Source organism: Mytilus trossulus, chromosome 2, assembly GCF_036588685.1.
Source record: "Mytilus trossulus isolate FHL-02 chromosome 2, PNRI_Mtr1.1.1.hap1, whole genome shotgun sequence".
Lineage (NCBI taxonomy): Eukaryota > Metazoa > Mollusca > Bivalvia > Mytilida > Mytilidae > Mytilus > Mytilus trossulus.
This window is the reverse complement of record NC_086374.1, coordinates 66,523,560-66,542,579: the sequence shown is the minus strand read 5'-3', so window position 1 is coordinate 66,542,579 and position 19,020 is coordinate 66,523,560. Positions and strand designations below refer to the sequence as shown.

The 19,020-nt window shown below is 30.6% G+C and overlaps 1 protein-coding gene across 5 annotated transcripts in view; it reads left to right on the top strand.

The window, feature by feature from the left end:
- LOC134707828 (ceramide synthase 5-like) overlaps positions 1-18,589 on the top strand; it is a 39,387-nt gene extending 20,798 nt beyond the window's left edge. For all 5 annotated transcript variants that reach the window (XM_063567901.1, XM_063567900.1, XM_063567899.1 and 2 more), the window contains exons 3-11: positions 195-321; positions 2,071-2,177; positions 7,391-7,448; positions 8,731-8,781; positions 9,140-9,232; positions 11,062-11,190; positions 12,821-12,927; positions 14,355-14,532; positions 18,443-18,589. In XM_063567901.1, the coding sequence (XP_063423971.1) occupies positions 195-321; positions 2,071-2,177; positions 7,391-7,448; positions 8,731-8,781; positions 9,140-9,232; positions 11,062-11,190; positions 12,821-12,927; positions 14,355-14,532; positions 18,443-18,565 (973 nt within the window). In that variant the 3' untranslated portion in view covers positions 18,566-18,589. The remainder of the gene's footprint in view (positions 1-194; positions 322-2,070; positions 2,178-7,390; positions 7,449-8,730; positions 8,782-9,139; positions 9,233-11,061; positions 11,191-12,820; positions 12,928-14,354; positions 14,533-18,442) is intronic.
- Positions 18,590-19,020: the final 431 nt, after the last annotated feature.

Here is a 19,020-nt window from a genome sequence, read left to right as displayed (position 1 = left end):
CAAATTTTGATTTTGACCTCAATACCACAGTTCACTGAACATAGACATATCATAGTGCTAGCGATGAGCTGGGTATCATCTGGAGTCTTATGGACACATATTCATCATTTTAAAATTAGTTTTTACAAATTGTAAAAAAATTATATTAATAGAAGGTATAAACCAGTTTATTGAATAAATTCTTTACTTTGTAGATCAATATTTAATCCAGTTGGAGTATTATGGGGTATAAAAGACAAAAAAGTATATAAAATAGCAGACATTCCAGAACTTGAAAAGGCTTATAACCTATCAAAGACGCTTCCACATAAAACTGTACAGGTATGTAGACACTGCATTAATTAAAAAGTATATATATCTAACACACAAGTAGTATAATGAAATAAGAATTGATAGACTTCTAAATAGTTCTTTAGGCCACACCAATTTGATTCCTTGTTCGACGGACCAGTTCACACCTATTTTTTTCAAAACAGATTTTTTTTATTTTTTTTAAATTCCCGCTTCCCGCATCCGGAAATGTAATCATGTCCATTTCCCGACTCGTTTTTTGTTGTTGTAAATATTATAAAAAGAGATCAACATCTGTTTTTAAAATCACAGTCTAACCTGTATAAAACGATTTTAAACATAAAAGCACCCCACCACACTGTAAATATCTGTGAAAATATATTTTTTAGAATTTAACCTATTTATCCAAAGCGGGAGTGCTCCGATATAAATTTATTACAGCGGAAATACCTTTTAAGAACAAAAAATTGGTTTCTTTCCCCCTTACTTATATTCCCTATCAAAAATGTTCGTTGTTAGAATAAAGTACAAAGAACTTCTGAGGGATTTGCCTTCAACTGCAACTATATTGTATGCTCAATGCTGGCGAAACAAAACTATCCATAGCCGCTGCATGTTTATGCACCTGTCCTGATTGATTCAGGGGCCTGTCGTTCAGTATCGTTTGTTGATGTTGTTCATTGGTATTTTCCTGTTCGGATATATAAATTAGATCGTTGGTTTTCCTGTTCAAATTGTGTACACTAATAATTTTGGGTTCCTTTTTAGCTTGCTGTTTTGTCTGTATCAAAGCCCTGTGTAAAAGGCCATACTTTGACCTGTGTTTGCTATTATCAGGTTGAGAACAACCCTCCCTCAGACAAGGGGTCATGCATTTTTACTGATGTAGAAAAGAAATAGAATTACCAAGGATTGGTTTAGTTCTTCTATACAAAACTGTGAAAACTTAGAAATTTGTACTCAAATAGAGGAGAGTTACATCATTTTTAAACAACTTTTTCTAAAAGAGGGGTCTACCTTTTTTGAATAAAATTAAACTGTTAAAGTAAATGTGTAAACATGGTTATAAAGCCCAGGAATATTACAAAAATTCTTGGACATGTTTTGTTCATTTTTAAAATACTCGATAGATATATAGTTGTTTGAGAAAATATGAGCCCTTTTGTACAAACAAATATATTATAACTTATATTGATCTCTCATAAAACATGTACTGTACATGTAAAAGGGATATCATAAATTTATAACATTAAGGGGTTGCCCCCAAACTGAATATGACTTGGATGGAGAATTGTCTCATTGTCATACATAGACCAGATTTAATTATTTCTTGGTGAACAGGGAAACAATACTTCAGAAATTAAAGAAATATCAAAGTGATAAATCAAGTATTGATACTGTCAAAATTATAATCGCTCGCCTCTACTTTTTAAGCTTCGCCTCAAAAATTTGCCAATTAAATATTGTTTTATTGAAATTTTCAAATCGCTCGCTCGCCCCAAATTTTGGAGTCCAAAAATCCGTAGAACAAGAATTTAAATCGGTGTGGCCTTATTAGTCAGTTTTGAGATGTTTTTTTCACTCTGTGTAGAAAGAAAATAAAACAAATAACAATATTTTTATGTAAACATGGTGAAAGATAGTTGCAAAAATTTAAAAAAAAACTTAAAAAAGTTATTGTTGAAGGTCGAAGCAACCTTAATTTGCTTTGCTCCCTGTTGCAAGGTTGTCTTCACAACTCCTTATTGACATATAACATCATATTATTGTTATTTATAGACATTAATGAAGAAGACAAGTTTGACGGAGAGACAAATACAGATATGGATAAGGAAACGATACCAAAGAGATGCTCCAAGTACAATGCAGAGGTTTTGTGAAAGCAGGTATTATTGCTTACATCCATCTCATTTGAATTCTAATTGAGAGTTGCCTCATTGGCAATCATACCACATTCTTTTTATTTCTATACTATAATCTGTTCCCTGTTTATATACAGTACTATGGATTCATTTATTTTCGCGGGTACCAAATTTTGTGGATTGAGAAAAAGATTTTAATTGATGTTTAGTTGGGGGGGGGGGGGGGGGGGGGGGGGTTGAAAAAATTAGCATACAAGCTTAGCCATAGGAAATTTGTAATATGTTAAACCTTGAATTTACAGTTTGCCTGAACCCAGGAAATCCACACAAATATTATCCCACGAATGAAACAAATCCACATTATTTGATAATTAGTGTCTGTGATCCTTTTAAGAAAATATATCAATAATTTATGAAAAAAAGGTTCAAATTGATTTTATTGTAACAGCATACAATTTTTTGTCTGAAAGCATAATATACCTTACTCTCTAATTATCTCTCATGCAAAACATCAATATAGTTTTAAACTTTCTTCAAGTAGTGCACTTGTCTGGAACACAGAATTAATCATGCTTGCTCAAAACAGAGACTTCAAAATTGGTATTTTCTGCTACTCAAGAAAGCATGCAGCCTTTTCAGAAATACGTGCAAATGCAGATAGCCTTCAAGTGTGAATAATATTTTCATTTATGATGCCATGTCTTCTTACATACCTGTTTGTTGTGAGCTTACACCTCAGTGTATTCGTCTAGTACAAACAGGGGTTATTATTACCTTATCATTTAGTTATTGTGAATATGCATGAAATATTGGCTGTTAGACATTTTTAAAATAAGCAGCCATCACTGAGACCTGATATGCATAAAAAATATTGAAACATGTAGACATGGTAGTTTTAAAAAAAAATTGTATTAATTTATTTTATTCTTGTCTGCAGTTCTGCAGTTAGCATTGAAATTGATTATAATTTTTAACCAGATTTTCAAAGTAAAAATCAGCTATTGATTTTCACATTTTTATTGTGGAAATTTACTAGAAATTTACTGTGCTGATTCATGCATTAAGAAACAAATAAACTTCGGATGATTGTGTGAAATATTTTTATTATACCAATTATAAATATCAGATGAATGAAATGATTTTTGATGTAAGATATACACTGACTGTAACATGATATCTGCCACCTCTAGTTAAAAATGTATACCTGGAACAGATCTACCTGCATACCCCTACTCTAGTCTTAGAAGTTATGTTGAAGGTCATAAAGGGTCAAGGTCATTGAGACTACCCCAGAGCTTATTCTATGTGCACTCAAGGAATTTCTTCATTGAATGGAAATAGAGGTTTAATAATGTCATTTAAAAGTATAGATTTTATGAGGGTCTGGACAGAGTTTATAGAATAGAGAATACAGGGGAAAATTAAATAAAGAAAAAATGAAAATAGGCAAATAAAATAAATAAAATAAAATAATGGGGGTGATACAATGTAAAGAACAGAGAATAATGGCTAAAATAAATTAAAAAAATAGAGAAAAATGGTATAAAAAAAAAAGATAAAGGGGCCTGTCTAGACCCTGTTTTACACAAGTTTAATCACATGTACTACTAGTAATTCTGTAGGAGCCTATATGTATTAATAATTTAATGTTAACAGATAGACAGATATTAACAATTTAAAGAAATCACCATTTTGCTAAAGATGTGGTTATGTGCAGTTCAGGAATTTGTGTTACATAATTAAAATCAAAATTTGAATTAACATATATAACATTATGAGAAGTTTTTTTTCGATAGTATGCAACCAGCCGTAGAGAGATACGATATTAACCAAAAATGGAAATACAAAATAAAACTAGTCAGTCATATAATGTTTACTTTTCATATTTTACAACTGAAAAATGCGAACAACCAAACAATTTTAAGTAATAACATCGATTTTGTTGAGCACCAATGCAAATATGATTCATTTACATAGTATTGAATTGAAGAAGAATTTTTCCATAAAATTTAAAAAAAAAACTACATTCTTTTTTCCCTTAAGTAGCCCATATCATAGTTAAATAATTTAACCATACAGACATTTAAGCACTTAATATTTAGGAAGCTCATTTTAGGATTTAAATCGGCACAAACCCTGAACTAATATATAATATTTGGCTGGATCAGATAACATTATTTAACAAGGCACAAGTCCAGGGTCAGGATTTAGGTCGATTAATTCAATCATAGATTATATGATTCAATAAATCCAAATTAGATAAAAACAAGGTCATACATGTACAAGGCATTGATTATGCAACTGATTTGTATTGTAATATTTATTGGATTTGAATATTGAATTATTAGTTAATTAATTCCAATGTACCAATCATTACACAGATGAATCGGCGTTTTGCATTTGCGCCGATCTGCATTTCATTTGCGCCGATTTTTTCTTTCATTTGAGCCGATTTTTTTTTTCATTTGCGCCGATTTTTTTACAGGTAAATAACAGGTAAATTACAGGTGAAGTGATATATAAAACATGTAGTATGAGTGCCAATGAGACACCTCTCCATCCCAGTAATGTTAAGTTATTTTCATTTGACATAAAAGACCTTTTCCGTTTGCCATTTGTACATGCGTTATGAATTGTCAATTATAACATGTATATAACTGTTGTCTCCTGCTTAAAATCAAGAAATAAAAAACCTAAGATAAAAGCACTTTGATTATACTAAAATGACGAATTTAAAATATATGTAGCAGCATTCAAATCCATAAAAACGGAATACATTCAAATTATACATCTGTTCTTGCCGAGTATGTTTAGGCAAAACATCTAATATATTCCTTTCTTATGATTTCGTCTCTTCTATATTTGGCAAATGTGTCGATAACGAATGCCTTCGTTTCTTTGTTTGGCATACGTACTGGTGGGGGCATTTCTAGAGTTCGCATTCTTTAATTTTCTTTTATGGACGCCATCACAAATTGGTTAACCGTTATGGAATGTGTACTTGTACGTTGTCTAAGATTGTATGACATTGGTCATCAGAAGGAGCGTCAGAAAATGTCAAACGTGAAGCAGTCATCGATTTCATGTAGGGAAAGGAATGGTAACCCGAAACATTGGGATACATAGCCATTTACCAATTGTAATGTCACTTGATTTGTCTTTATACTCTGTGCTCAGCCAATGTAAAAGTATGGACTTACCTGTAACTTACCTGTAAATTCAATTAAGACAAATATAAAATCGGCGCAAATGAAAAAATGAAATCGGCGCAAATGAAAGAATGAAAATTTTTAAAATCGGCGCAAATGTCATACGCCCAGATGAATTAGTAATTTTAAATATTTATTATTAAAGAACTGGTTGACAATAGCACTAACGATATTTTTTATGAAAATGAGGTTTTATCTTTGCTTGTTAAATTTTATATGTCTGAAAAATCAGAAAGCTTTCACTATGTATTATTTTCATATTAACTATTTATGGTTTAAATCTACACAAATCCTAATATTTATTATCTATCATTACTTAACTTTCTGTAACCCAACATAAATACTTTCAAGGTAAAACCAACGAAACTTTACCCTTTCGAAATCAATATCTATTCAAAATATCTGTATTTGAACATCCATAAATCTTTTAGAGAAATAAAGAAGGAGTTAAAACGTTTTAACAAGTCCTAAATACAAAAGAAAGGTCTGCAAACTGCACATATCATAACTAATACTTGACTTTCTATGTTGTCAGATAGTTAAATTACTAGTGTACTTAACTCCGTGTACAATGTTCTTTAGGGATCGAAATCCATAACTAAGACACATTATTCACATAGTAGACCAAAGTTTTTTTTATTGTAGTAGTGGTTTCAAAGTTGGGATAATTTTGTATCTAGTTATTAGTCATTAAATTTGGATATCAAAGGGGCGGATCCAGGATTTTGTAAAAGGGGGAGGTGTAATTCTAGAAAATCATGATAGATATTGCAGAGTGGAGTGAGATGACCAATTTTTTGGAGGATTTTATGCTTAAAAAAACTTAAAAATCATTAGGAATTTTAAATTAAAAAAAAATTATCAAAGGGTGGGATACACTAGCCCTTTGGGCTCTATCCTGGATCTGCCACTAATCATGGACATCTGTCAGACTTACCGCTTAACTTACTTCAGGAGAAATGTATGATATACATTGCATTTCAGAAAATTATGATAATGCCTGTTTAAATCAGGTATAAAAAAATTGTATCAGATTGCAGCTTTTAGCTAGGGATATTTTTACCTTGCATGATATTGCTTTATACCAGTGACAAACATATGACAATGAACCTTACCTTATTTGACTATCCAGTTACCTGTTGCTTTTTTCCCCTTACCTATCCCATAATGGTGCTTTTTTTTGCTTTTTCCCCCTTAAAATAACTATCTTTCTAGGGGGATCTGGATGGGGTTACAGAATAGAGAAAAATGATTAAAAAAACTAAGTAGAGAAAAGTTTGCCCTAAATTAGAGTACTTTGGATTCATTATTTTCGTGGGTACTAATGTTCTTGGAAAATTTGTATGTTTGTGGATATTTAATTTGTGGTTCTGCAAAAGTCTGCCTACAAGCCTCTATAAAATATGTCATTTTTTGAACATTTCATTTCGTGGTTCAATTGTACCCACAAAAACCAGGAAAAAATTGATATCCAATGAAATTGAATAATAATGAATCCACAGTATTGAGAAAAATGGGTGCTAAAATATAAAGTACAAGAGATAAACGGGTCAGCAAAATAAAGAATAGAGAAATATGGCCTAAGAAAATAATGAATACAAAAATAAAAACACCCCAATCCACACTCTCTATAAGATGGACCAAACTATACTTATTTTTATTCCCCATCTGTAAACAGAGGTTTTATTCATACTTGTAATGGAAACATGCATGTATATTTCTATACAGAATTCTGCTTTCAAGTTAACAGTCATTGTGTAACATACAATAAAGTTGTATGCTGTAAACCAATCAAAATCTTTTGTTACGGTCACATGATATTATTTTATATTTTCAAACTAATAATTTTATATTTTCAATCTAATAATGCAATCATTACTGAATAATTTTTTTCAAACTTTCAAAGATGTATATGTTGAAAATAATGCTATTCTTTTTATATAGTCTTAAAGAGTTCCTTTAAATCTTTACTATTTTTGATTTGTTGTTACATAAAAACTCAAACAACATTTTTTTCTTTCTTTGCAGTTGGAATTGTGTAATTTTATCCATATTTGGAGCTTATGGTGTTTATGCATTATGGGATGTAAGTATAAAAGTATATTAAGATGTAAACAAAAATGAAATACAACACTGAAACATGTCGTATATAAAATTGAGAAAGGAAATGGGGAATGTGTCAAAGAGACAATAACCCGACCATAGAGCAGAAAACAGCAGAAGTCCATCAATGGGTTTTCAAAACTGGAAGAAAGTCCTGCACCCAGATTTATAGCTAAATGTCACAGCAAATACAAATTTATAAAAACAAAGAGCAGATATGATCAGATATGCTTACTAAAGAATTGAATGCTGTCTTAGTTTAATATTTATTTTAAGAAATGTAAACAAGGGAATTTCACATTTGCTTGAATCATTGAAGCAAATAACATCATTCAATCTTATATATAAAATTGAGAATTGGAAATGGGGAATGTGTCAAAGAGACAACAATCCAACCATGGAAAAAACAACAGCAGAAGGTCACTAACAGGTCTTCAATGTAGCGAGAATTTCCCGCACCCGGAGGCGTCCTTCAGCTTGTCCCTAAACAAATATATACTAGTTCAGTGATAATGAACGCCATACTAATTTCCAATTTGTACACAAGAAACTAAAATTTTTAAAATACAAGACTAACAAAGGTCAGAGGCTCCTGACTTGGGACAGGCACAAAAATGCGACGGGGTTAAACATGTTTGTGAGATCTCAACCCTCCCCTATACCTCTAGCCAATGTAGAAAAGTAAATTCATAACAATACGCACATTTAAAATTCAATTCAAGAGAAGTCCGAGTATGAAGTCAGAAGATGTAACCAAAGAAAATAAACAAAATGACAATAATACATAAATAACAACAGACTACTAGCAGTTAACTGACATGCATGCCAGCTCCAGACTTCAATTAAACTGATTGAAAGATTATGATTTCATCATATGAATATCAGGCACAGTCCTTCCCGTTAGGGGTTTAGTATCATACCATCATAACATATATGAGAAGAACATAATCCATGTCATGCCAACAACTGGTTTTTGAATACATGTGTTTAGTTCCGATGCAAAGACCCTATAAGTGAATCAATATTAACGCCAAAATGACCTGACAACAGTATCGCTTGAATGACCTTGAGCAAGCAAGCCAATGATATTACCTAAATTTGTCACAATACTGAATGGCTTCATATTCAACCGGAAGCTTGGCGTAGACTAGCTGTAATGTTTGAGAGCTTTTGAAATCTGTCAGACACCTACTCCCTGTATTTTGATACGAGTGGTGGACTGGGGTTATGACTAACATGACATGCAAATTTTTTTTATATTTCAGAAACCATGGTTTGCTAAGGCTATGTACTGTTGGATTGGATGGCCTAATCATGTAAGTAGCATATAAACAAATGTAATTTAATTTGAAAAATTAATTTGAAAAATTAATTAGTGTTACTTTCTTTTGGTTACCCTTTTTCATGTAAGATTGGTATTTTCAAATGAATTCAATAAAAACTTAGTATTTTTATTTTTCTATGGTTCTTGACAAGTAGATATATAAAATATTGGTAAAGAAGTAGGGTAACAGAGTCAATATTGGCCCTATATTTCTGTGAAATTAAAATTCAGTAGGGCAAGTTTTTTTGTTTTTTTTGGTTTACAGATACACTGACCCTTTATTTTCTGATATTCAGAATGGACATTCCATGCTCTTTTAGCTCATAGAATTATTTTGTTTGAACTTTCAGCATGTTACAACTGATATGTATTGGTACTACCTAATAGAACTTGGATTTTATTGGTCGACAATGTTTATGATTACTGTTGATCATAAAAGAAAAGTTAGTATACCTATTGATATGGAATAATACAAAAACTTATCAAGATATAAACAGGAATTACCAAAAATGCACAACACAACGGACAACAATACCATACAAAATATATTGATAGAGGATGTTTGAATGTCAGGTCAAAGATTTTTACCAGATTTGAGGGAGGGTAGGAGGGGTCCTTATCCTGAAATTCTGGGCTTAAAAATACGAAAATGAAATCCTTAAAAAACATCATAATCCTGAGGTCCTGAAATTCAAATAAAGAATTCCCGGATCCTGAAAGGGTCAATTACGAATTCCCGAGCTTAAAAACACCCGTTCCCAGAGTCGCAATAATGGTCCTATCCTCCTCAGATTTACAAAGAATAATTGGTTTTTAATAAGTCAATGTACAGCAGGGGGTGGTGGCAGGGCAAGAGGGCCCTCACTTTTAATTATTTCAGTTCTTTGACGACATTCATTCTGTGTCAGAACCCTATGCTATGTTATGTATATTCAATCACAGTAAAAAAAACAGAGCTTTATCAAACTTTAATATGGTGTCCATACTTGCCCCAACTGTTCAGGTTAGACCTCTGAGATTGTATCAAGCTTTATTAAGCAGAGCATTGAATTGCGAGTGAAACCAACAATTTCAATATTTACACAAAATGGTGGTCAAAAGAATGTTGATGAATTTTGCAAATTGTTTATTATTGTAACTACAAAACCTGATAACTTTTTAAAGTATTTTATTACATATTTAGCAATTATATATATTAATGTGTAATGTATAAAAACTGATGCCATTAACAAATGAACAAATTGAATCTCAGTTAATACATTTACCTAAATGAATCTTCTCTTTATTAAAGTTGTTATTACATATAAAACGTTTTGTTCAGTAAATGAATATTTGATAAAACTATCATATGTTTGGATTGTTATCGCTTGGATGGACAATGATTTAGATTTGTCTGAACAACTGATGGTATTTTCATATGGACATGTCATATTCTAACTTAAATCAAAGCTATTGCAGAAATAATTATAGAGGGATGGTGGTGTTGGGAGTCACCTTATATTAATGATAAAGATGTAGTGGGTTGGAAGACAAGTGCTCACATGATGATATTGCATTATTTTCATAATAAGAGTTGTATGGGTGGGGGTCTAAGGGACCAAATGTAATTTCCAACCCCCATACATTTAATTTTGGAAAAGCCTTCAAGATATTTGGAAAAAGGAAAATGTATATTCACTAGATTTTACACTATATAAGTTTAGACATTAGGAATTGAGAATTTTATTCTATGTTAGTTTAGACATTAGGAATTGAGAATTTCTTACTATGTAAGTTAAGACATTAGGAATTGAGAATTTTATACTATGCAAGTTTAGACATTAGGAATTGAAAATTTTACACTATATAAGTTTAGACATTAGGAATTGAGAATTTTATACTATGTAAGTTTAGACATTAGGAATTGAGAATTTTATACTATATAAGTTTAGACATTATGAATTGAGAATTTTATACTATATAAGTTTAAACATGAGGAATTGAGAATTTTACACTAAAAAAGTTTAGACATTAGGAATTGAGACATGAAAACTCAATGACAAGAAATATAACAGAAAGACGGAGAAAGAAATTGAAGAAAGATAACTATAAAGAAAACTAAAAAAAAATAAGAATTTTGATTTGAAAAGATAAAGTTAGGATAATAAAATACTCTTTTTCAGATATAATACAAACATTAAAACTGTAAAAAAATCTTTTCATGCACAAGAGTTGTGAAAAATAAAACATGAATCACGATAGATGATTGTATCAATTTTATTTTATTTTTTAGGACTCAACAGAGATGACTATCCACCACTTAATTACGATATCATTATTACTATTTTCATGGTGTAATAATTTTATAAGATTTGGTGCCTTGGTTCTTGTAGTCCATGATGCCGCAGACTCTTTACTAGCAGTAAGTATCAAACAAGGGAAAAACAAATTGACTAGGAACAACATTTCTAGTGTTGGGGAGACGATTTCACAAAAAAACTAAAATTTATCATAAGTCATGAACAATTCATTTTTTTTTTGTGTGAAACCGAAGCCAATTATTTTACATAGTACATCTTGTACAATTGAGAGCTGTCTGCACAAATATTTATTTTGAGGTACAATGTAGATGGTGTATTTGTGGACACAGTTCTGATTTGTCATGTAGTAGAATATATTCAAGTTTATAAAGATTAAACATGTGGTATGAACTTCTATGACAGGATTTCAAGTCTTCTCAGATTTGTAGAATTCAATGCTGAATCTTTGTACTTTGTCATATTTTCTCTTCATTGTTCATAGATACTGTTAATTCAGAAATTATTGTGCATATTTATCAAGATTTTTTACAACTGAACAAAAATGCCAGTTATGTTTTGCTAGTTTAGAAAAAGTGCATACAGTTCTATATTTCAGTTGGAGCAAATTTTTTACCTCAAATTTTAAAAAATTGAAAAGATTTTTGTTTAAAGTAAGAGGGGGTCTATATATTTTAGGTTGGACCTCTGCCCTCTTCTGGCTTGTTGAATCAGTTTATTTCAGTAGTGTTTTTCTTTCAGTAAAAATTTGGAATAGTATTTATTAGACACTGGTCAAGGATTTGAAATTAGAAATGCAGGCATTAATTTCTGAGTTGACATTAAATCATAGCCTCAATCATGTGATGTCACAGTCAAACTTCGTCATCAGGATTAGTCAAACTTTTCATGTCATAAAGGTTTTTATTTGAGGACTAAAAAGCGTAACAAACAATTGAATCCTCTTTTTTTATTTTTAGACAAATTGACTGGGCCAAATGAGCCCCAAAATCTACCTTCCTGTTTTATTGTCCCCTGCAGCCTAGCGGAGCAGGGGATATGGAAATGCTGATATCTATCTGTCATTCAACATTGTAAGCGTTGTCACACTTACAGTTCTTTAGAATATGTAAAGTTTTACATCAGCAATTTTTGGACTATTTTTATTCAACCATTTTTTGGGGAAAATATTTTGAAAAAAATTACATAATAGGCCGTCTTTAGTAAGTGAGATTTGTTTCAAATGAACATTGGCAAGGTCTCTGATGATTTGGATTTTTATAAGAGTTATTCCCCTTGGAAATGTAAAAAAAGAAATTATTCTTGTCAGTGCTTTCACACCTACTGTCAGAGTGTGACAAAGGTTAATTTGACTAGGCCTAAAACCATGACCTCCTGAACATTAGGTGTCAGAGCACAATACCTTTAAACTACCAAAGAATTTTACTTATGTCTTGTGTCCAATCTGTCAAACATGCCTAGGGAGGTTTAATGAATTGGCTGAAATTGATAATATGCTACTTCCGTTATCAAACAAAGTCAGTAATGTTTTATAAATTGACAGAAATATTAGAATTTAGTTAATTCAAAAAACAACTTATAATTGAATGAATTTTAAAAAATGAACACTAATTAGAAAAAATAATACACATTGCAAAATGTATTATGCACATTTTTTATGCAATTATGTATTGTATAAGAATTTTCCTTTCTGACATGAAATTTTAACATGATTAAAATGATTATATTTTACAGGCAGCTAAAATGTCAAAGTATTGTGAAAAAGAAAGACTGACAGAATGTATATATTATGTATTCATGGTTGTATGGGTATCTACAAGATTAATCATATTTCCATATGTGTAAGTATATGCGTGATTTTCCCTATTCGGCTATTTCTGCTCTTTGGTCAGTTTGTTGTCTCTTTGACGCATTCCCCATTTCGAATCTTCATTTTATTGCAAAAACAAATCTTTACTGTTGCATTCATAAACATACAAGTTTTTGGAGATAGAATGCAATAAATTATAAATGAAACTTAACCAACGCAGGTCAAATCTTTGTGATTTAGAATCTTTTAAGGTAGAACAAAACACTGCAGGGAGATTGTAAATGTGTAAAAATCAGCTTAATGTTTTAGTCATATGGTATTGTTAAGAAAATACTAAGCTTCTCAATGATCAAAATTAGTGTTGGTCAAACTGCTATATATCCAATGAAATTTTTCGATATTAGTGTGTGGTTCAAGTTTTTTGAATTTTTTATATTTTCGTTTTATCATAGTTTTATAGATATTAAACAAATATAGAAATAAAGAGATGTTGTGTGATTGTCAATGAGGCAACTATCCATCAAAAAGAGTTAAAACGAGGTAGATGTTACTATTATGGGCAATTATAGACCTTGACAATGAGAGAGAAAAAAACATACCATATAGTCTGCTATAAAAGGCGCTGACATAATAAATATAAAAACAAAATTGACTTTCATTGTGTTGCATAAAGCTTAGAGACTCAATGGAACAACTTTAATGAAAAATTATAAAATAGAAATACTGTTTTAAAGTAGAAGAACTGTTGTGGTTCTCTCTGGGCACTCCACCTTCCTCCACCAATAAAAACTGACTGCCATGAAAAAACCATAATTGTGTTAAAATAAATCAATTGAAGTTACAAGACAAGACTACTTCTTAGGTATGTGTATGGTGCTACAAGAGGATAACAATTATATGTAAACAATTACATATATATAATTACTGTGGATTCATTAATTTTTTGTGGATACCAATTTTTGTGGATTGAGGACAACTTGCATTTCTGTGGATATCTAATTTTGTGGTTTTGGCAAAATCTGCATACATAAGATAGAAAATTTGTAATTTGTTGAACATTCAAATTTGTGGTTATACTAGTACTGTACCCATGAAATCCACAAAACTGGTATTCAACAAATATTAATGAATCCACAGTACAGAATGATGTGGGTCTCATTGGGGTCTAAGTGTGACACGGGATTGCCGATTTTTTGTAAGCGTGACATGTGAAAATCAAATTATTGTGTCGTGAAAACAAGAAATGAGGTCTATCGGGACCCGGGAAACGACAAAAAAATGAAAATTGCTTACGTACATAGTGTAAGCGGGATACAGGAATCTGACAAAACAGTAAATGGGATCCAGGAGTGGAACCCCCCAATGAGACCCCCAATGATGTATTGATAATTTTTTACCTTACCTATACATCTTGATAAATCTTTTGAAAACAACTCATTTGTTTACTTTCCTTTTCAGATTATTATATTCAACTGATTTTGAAATTTTCCAAGTAGATGAACCAATGATCACACTAGTTAGACAATGTTGGCAGTACAAAATATTCAATGTTCTACTTCATATGCTGCTAATACTTCATTTTTTCTGGACTTATATCATAATTAAGGCAGCCTACCTTCAAATTATACAAGGAGAGGTAAGTGATTTCTATGATAATACATGTACCATGAATGATAGAGCAAGTAAAAAAGGGGGGATGGTTTTACAATTACAACTTGTTCCAAATCTCTCTGAAGGCATCAAATTACAAACAAAGATGTAGAAATCTCTGCCAACTAATCTTTATACACTGAAATATCTAGTTTCCAACTTTGAAAATATGGGTGACACTTTTTAGAGCTGTTCTATAGATAATAAGAGTATGTGCAAGTTGCCTGCTAATTTGATCATTGTTAGGAAATAAGTGTTATGATACAATTCAATTATGATGGACATCTGTCACAATCAACAAACAACATTATTCTTAAGGTGGTATGGGAGTCTAAAATAAAAATGATAGAATATGTTCATACTTTGCCAAAACCTAGTATATATTGATATCTGTTCAAAAATGTAATGAAAATGATAGGTCACCGCACATTTTCTCAAGCTTCAGGTTGTTACAAAATGACACATTTTGTATGGATTATACAGAAAAAAACAGCATTATGTGATTAGAAGCAAAACAAAATGATAGAATTGTGAAATAAAATGTGAAAGATAGCTTTTATAAAATGTTTTGAGAATGTTAATATATAAGATAGGATCACCGTATGTATTTTCAACTAAAATACAAAATAAGAAAATTACATGTAGATTTCTTCAACAAATTCACTGTTTCAGAGTTACTTCCCCTTAAAATGCGAATATAAAAACACTATAAATCAACTTAAGAAATATTTTCATAAGGGTTGATTTCAAAAAATCAATGAAAGATAAAAAACTTAATTCAAATAGTTTGTTTTGTTGTTGTGTTGGTTTTTTTTTGTTTTTTTTTGGGGGGGGGGGGGCAAAATTGCCACAAGTTTTGTTAAATTGACATCAATTTTATATATATTCTTATTGGTTAATAATTTTTTCCTAAATTCAGTTAAGAGGGAGCAGGGGGGTCAATGAAAAAACTATAAATTAAGTTTTTATGCCCCATTTATGGCCATTATGTTTTCTGGTCTGTGCGTCTGTTCGTCCTGCTTTAGGTTAAAGTTTTTGGTCGAGGTAGTTTTTGATGATGTTGGAAGTCCAATTTTGAATCAACTTGAAACTTTGTACACATGTTCCCTATGATATGACGTTTCTAATTTAAATGCCAAATTAGAGATTTCCCCCCATTTTCAGGGTCCATTAAACATAAAAAATGAAAGTGTGGATGGGACATCAGTGTACTAAGGAAACATTCTTGTTTTATCCTACTTTGAACTTTTGATGTCGTCCCTAAATGTGATCTATTAAATGAAAATCCATATTAGTTATCTACATTAATGTATGAAATTTTGCTAACTTGATTGAAAATCTGGACCTTGGGTTCTCTTCCAGTTATTTACAAACCAACATGGTGAAAGACACCCATACCACCACAAATAATTGACGCAGTTAATATATACAAACCCGCAAACTGAAGCAGGACATTAACCTTACAATTTTTGACTGGATTAGATTTCATTGTTTAACAACTGCACACAATTGCAGGGTCAAGATATAGGTCTATTAACTCAATAATTTCAAATTTTAGATAAATTGACACTCCTCATTGACCAAATTACCAAATTATGACCCTCATAGTTTAACTGATACATCTGAAATCTTCTCCTAGTTAAATTATAATGTGATAACTTCTTGTCTATGTTAATACATAGATGCATATATATCATATGTATATGTTTGAAAGCTATCAAATGATAAAAATGAAAAACTAAAAAGACACACATATAATCTTCATTAGTACACAGGTGTCAATATGATGTGTCAAACTCTAAATATTTCTGCTTCTCTAAGAGTTGTAAATTCATTAAATGAAAGAGGGTTGTTTTTTAACCTCCTTGACTACCCAAGCGTGTCTTGCAGGGTTTAACATCCTTGACTACCCAAGCGTGTCTTGCAGGGTTTAACATCCTTGACTACCCAAGCGTGTCTTGCAGGGTTTAACATTCTTGACTACACAAGCGTGTCTTGCAGGGTTGGTCATTGATTTAATAGAAATGAATCAAAGATCCACAATTTAGACTAATTCAGTTAACATAAAACCTTAAGATACGACCCATGACAACAAATACAAAATTTTCTAACTTGGGTCAAGTACATAAATATGTAGCGGGTTAAATGTTTAAGAACTGAATCCTCCTTCCCCATTAAAATCTCGGGATATTCACTTGTCATGTTTTGGAATTTGTGTCAGATTTTCAAATCCTCTGGTTTTATCTATTTGAATGCCTTTATAAAAATTGCCCATGAACCCCCATTTTTCTTTTTATAAATCTTTTACATGTATAATTATAAGCCATTTGTAAAAGTCTTATAAAATTTTGTTTATTTTTTAATAGTTTTTGAGAACTTTAACTGGTCAATGATAAAGCTATGAAAAATCAAGAGAGAATATTTTCCCACCAAAATTCCAATGGCTAATCTCTCGAAAACAAGCACATTGACCCTTATATTTTTTTTGCTCTTTTGATTCCTCAATTAATCCCCTATCAATATATACTAGTTTTATGGAAAGTTATTTATTTTGAAACTGAGTAGCAAACATCCTTAAGTCGACAGACAAACATGATTTAATCAATGTATAAAAGGGCAATTTAAAATTTTTAAAATTTAGTGACCTACTGACCAGGAAACACATTTACGTAACTTTACCCTCCTTCTCAAATCTTTATCAATGGACTTATATAACATAAAACTTAAAAGAAGATTTGATAAATGTATCAAAGTGCAATTAAAAATAGATTGTTATGTGCATAGAGTGACCTACTACCTGCGACACATATTCAAATCATTTTATCTAACGGTACATTTTTTGTCAGATTTTTATCAAAGGTTTATCTCAGCAAGGTGTCAAAGAGTAACAAGTATAAAGTGTGATAATTGGGTGACATGCAACCTGCAAATGTAAATTATATGTTAAAATATCCGTTATTGCTGATTTAAAAAACAAAATATAATCAAAGGATTATCTTAGCATTTTTCAAACAAGTTCAAAATGTACAAAAATCAGAGTTAAATTTTTTATGTCTGATGTGCTTCTTTCAAATGTAAATTATTAAGAAGAATTGTAGAATCTTTATTTTTTTCTGGCCTGTAACAAAAAAAACATATTTTAAAGCAAAATAAAGCTTCTTTACAATCCATTATTGTTTGTTTGTATTCAAAGTTTTTCCTTAAATTTCTATATTAAATGAGGCATTTGAAATTTGAGAAATTGTTATATTTGAATTGCTATGAAAATGTCCTTAGTTTTCATACTACATTCATTTGAAATATCTTTTATATTTATAAGAACCAGACATCAGTTTGAAATTAGATATTTAAGATTCAGTAATATATAGGTGAAGTTACAATATGTTATACAAAAGTTTCCAAGGGGAGATAATCTAATGTATTTTAAAATGAAATATGGATTATTTCCCTTTAGGACTTCATGGATACATATTTTAGTTGGAACTATATTAATCTGAGTATATAAGGCTAAATTTTTAAAAAGACAGTTTTGAAGTATGCATAGAAAAGTAAAAATTTAGAAGACATAATTCAAAAACTTTGATTGGAAAAATATTTTAGTACTAAAATTAATTACTATCTTCAATTTCAAATGACACGGTCATTACAATACACATAACCCTTAAAAGTTCCAGCTTCCGTGGATTCATTATTTATTGTTTTGAGGATTGTGTGGGCACAAGATACCTTGAAATTGAAATATCCAATGAATTACAAATTTGCTTTATGAATATATGCAGACTTTTGGAAAAATATCTGCATAAAATAGGGAAATAACAACTTAAATTTTAAATGGTAAAATACATGAAAAATGTAAAGTAAATTGTTTTGCTTATTTTTATTTATCACTTTTTCAGATAAAAGACATCAGAAGTGACTCTGAAGAAGGAAACAGTGAAGGAGGAGAGAAAATAGAAGATGAAATAAACCGTAACAGTGACACAAACAATGGATATATATCCCAAAACAATGTCAAATAAATAACCTGTATACAGACGTCAAAAGGGTTACATCATTTATGTGTTCCAAAGTTCATTCCATGCATATGTATGTGTGCAGTACATGCACAAACTAAGACCCTTGTTGTTGTTCGTTGTCAGGTAAAAAAATCCTGTAAAAAGTTAAGCTTATTTTTATAGTTTTGAAATCCATTTTGTTTGTTCATTCCAAGTTCATTTTTTACTGTTCAGCATATTTCTTTCAACAAAATGTTCTTGATATTGCATTGTGAATATTTTCCCTTGAAGAAAGTACAGTAAAACCTGTTTAAATAAAGCCATCACTAAAGGGAGAGCAAAATATAGTTTCTTAAGACAGGTGATCTTTTAATACAGATTCAATCATGAAAAATGCACTACAGAGGGACTTAAAATTAATTGGCTTATAACACAGGATTTTGCTAAAAACAGGATTGACTGTTTCAACATTTTTTTTA